The 2,500-nt window shown below is 46.6% G+C and overlaps 1 protein-coding gene across 1 annotated transcript in view; it reads left to right on the top strand.

The window, feature by feature from the left end:
• Positions 1-2,500, top strand: part of bud23 (BUD23 rRNA methyltransferase and ribosome maturation factor) — a 10,190-nt gene that overhangs the window by 3,830 nt on the left and 3,860 nt on the right. The window contains exon 10 of the mRNA XM_080854793.1: positions 1,661-1,722. Coding sequence (XP_080710919.1) covers positions 1,661-1,722 — 62 coding nt within the window. The remainder of the gene's footprint in view (positions 1-1,660; positions 1,723-2,500) is intronic.

The raw sequence follows: 2,500 nt of genomic DNA, 5'->3' as shown, positions 1-2,500 counted from the left end.
ACCCTAGAGTTCTAAACCCGTACCCTAGAGTTCTAAACCCGTACCCTAGAGTTCTAAACCCGTACCCTAGAGTTCTAAACCCTAACCCTAGAGTTCTAAACCCTAACCCTAGAGTTCTAAACCCGTACCCTAGAGTTCTAAACCCTAACCCTAGAGTTCTAAACCCGTACCCTAGAGTTCTAAACCCTAACCCTAGAGTTCTAAACCCGTACCCTAGAGTTCTAAACCCTAACCCTAGAGTTCTAAACCCGTACCCTAGAGTTCTAAACCCGTACCCTAGAGTTCTAAACCCTAACCCTAGAGTTCTAAACCCTAACCCTAGATAGTGTGAAAGAAAGAGCTGCTTAGTGTTAGTAGTGAAGGTGTTTGAGCCCTGCAGTGTTGAACACAAGTGTTGGCTCCGCAGAGGTCATTAAAGCATTCATTCAAGTCTCATGTCGTTTGTTTTCTAGACTTCTATAAGTGGCGCTGTTTCAGGTAATTTGTTTTCTAGACTTCTATAAGTGGCGCTGTTTCAGGTAATTTGTTTTCTAGACTTCTATAAGTGGCGCTGTTTCAGGTAATTTGTTTACTAGACTTCTATAAATGGTGCTGTTACAGATCGTTTGTTTTCTAGACTTCTATAAGTGGCGCTGTTTCAGGTCATTTGTTTACTAGACTTCTATAAATGGTGCTGTTACAGATCGTTTGTTTTCTAGACTTCTATAAGTGGCGCTGTTTCAGGTCATTTGTTTACTAGACTTCTATAAATGGTGCTGTTACAGATCGTTTGTTTTCTAGACTTCTATAAGTGGCGCTGTTTCAGGTCATTTGTTTACTAGACTTCTATAAATGGTGCTGTTACAGATCGTTTGTTTTCTAGACTTCTATAAGTGGTGCTGTTACAGATCGTTTGTTTTCTAGACTTCTATAAGTGGCGCTGTTTCATGTCGTTTGTTTACTAGACTTCTATAAGTGGCGCTGTTTCAGGTCATTTGTTTACTAGACTTCTATAAATGGTGCTGTTACATGTAGTTTGTTAGGGTTAGGGGTTAAAGGTTAGGGTCTCTGTGGTCTAAGGGTGGGGGTTAGGGGTTAGGGTCTCTGTGGTCTAAGGGTGGGGGTTAGGGTCTCTGTGGTCTAAGGGTTAGGGGTTAGGGTCTCTGTGGTCTAAGGGTGGGGGTTAGGGGTTAGGGTCGGTGTGGTCTAAGGGTGGGGGTTAGGGGTTAGGGTCTCTGTGGTCTAAGGGTGGGGGTTAGGGTCTCTGTGGTCTAAGGGTGGGGGTTAGGGGTTAAAGGTTAGGGTCTCTGTGGTCTAAGGGTTAGGGGTTAAAGGTCAGAGTCTCTGTGGTCTAAGGGTGGGGTTAGGGGTTAGGGGTTAGGGGTTAGAGGTTAGGGGTTAGGGGTTAGGGGTTAAGGGTTAGGGGTTAGGGGTTAGGGTCTCTGTGGTCTAAGGGTGGGGGTTAGGGTCTCTGTGGTCTAAGGGTGGGGGTTAGGGTCTCTGTGGTCTAAGGGTGGGGGTTAGGGGTTAAGGGTTAGGGTCTCTGTGGTCTAAGGGTAGGGGTTAGGGGTGAAGGGTTAGGGGTTAGGGGTTAGGGTCTCTGTGGTCTAAGGGTGGGGGTTAGGGGTTAGGGGTTAGGGTTTCTGTGGTCTAAGGTTGTTTTGTCTGGTTTCTGTTCCAGGGCCTCGGAACTGAGACGGCAGAGAGAGGAATGTCTTCTCAAGCCAACTTCACAACGCAGAGGTGAGTAGACACATACACGCACAGACAGACACACACACACACAGAACTCACACACACATAATTCACACACACATAATTCACACACACATAATTCATACACACACACACACACACACACACACACACACACACACACACACACACACACACACAGAACTCACACACACACACACACACAGAACTCACACACACAGCACACAGCACACCACACACACACACACACACACAGCACTCATTGGGACAGACTTAAGACTATTAGTTAGAGACTAGACCTCATGTTATTAGAGAGAGACCACACACACACACACACAGTTAGAGACTAGGCCTCATGTTGAAGGTCTGGCTCATCATCAGTAGAGGGTAACCCTTCCTCTCTCCTGATTGGGCGGTTTGAGACCGAGAGGAAGAGAGGGTGTCGTCCCCCCAGCCAGCAGACGGGCTCTGGGGGGTTTTCCTCCCTCAGACACACACACACACACACACACACACACTCAAACTCACTGAAACATATGAACTCACACTCACAAACCTGCACGCACACATGCCGACCTACACAATTTTACGTGCGCACACACACACTCAAACAAACAAACGTACACACACATACACACACATACACACACAAACAAGTAAACACACAGACGTACGCAAGCACACCGTCTGAAGGTGGCAGCTAAGCGGCGGCTTGAACCGGAACATAAACACACAACGTGACGGTTTAACACGTAAACATAAACACAGACCTTAAAGGTTTAACACGTAAACATAAACACAGACC

Source organism: Sprattus sprattus (assembly GCF_963457725.1).
Source record: "Sprattus sprattus genome assembly, chromosome: 17".
In the NCBI taxonomy this organism is placed as follows: Eukaryota; Metazoa; Chordata; class Actinopteri; order Clupeiformes; family Clupeidae; genus Sprattus; species Sprattus sprattus.
This window is presented reverse-complemented; position numbering and strand designations above follow the sequence as displayed.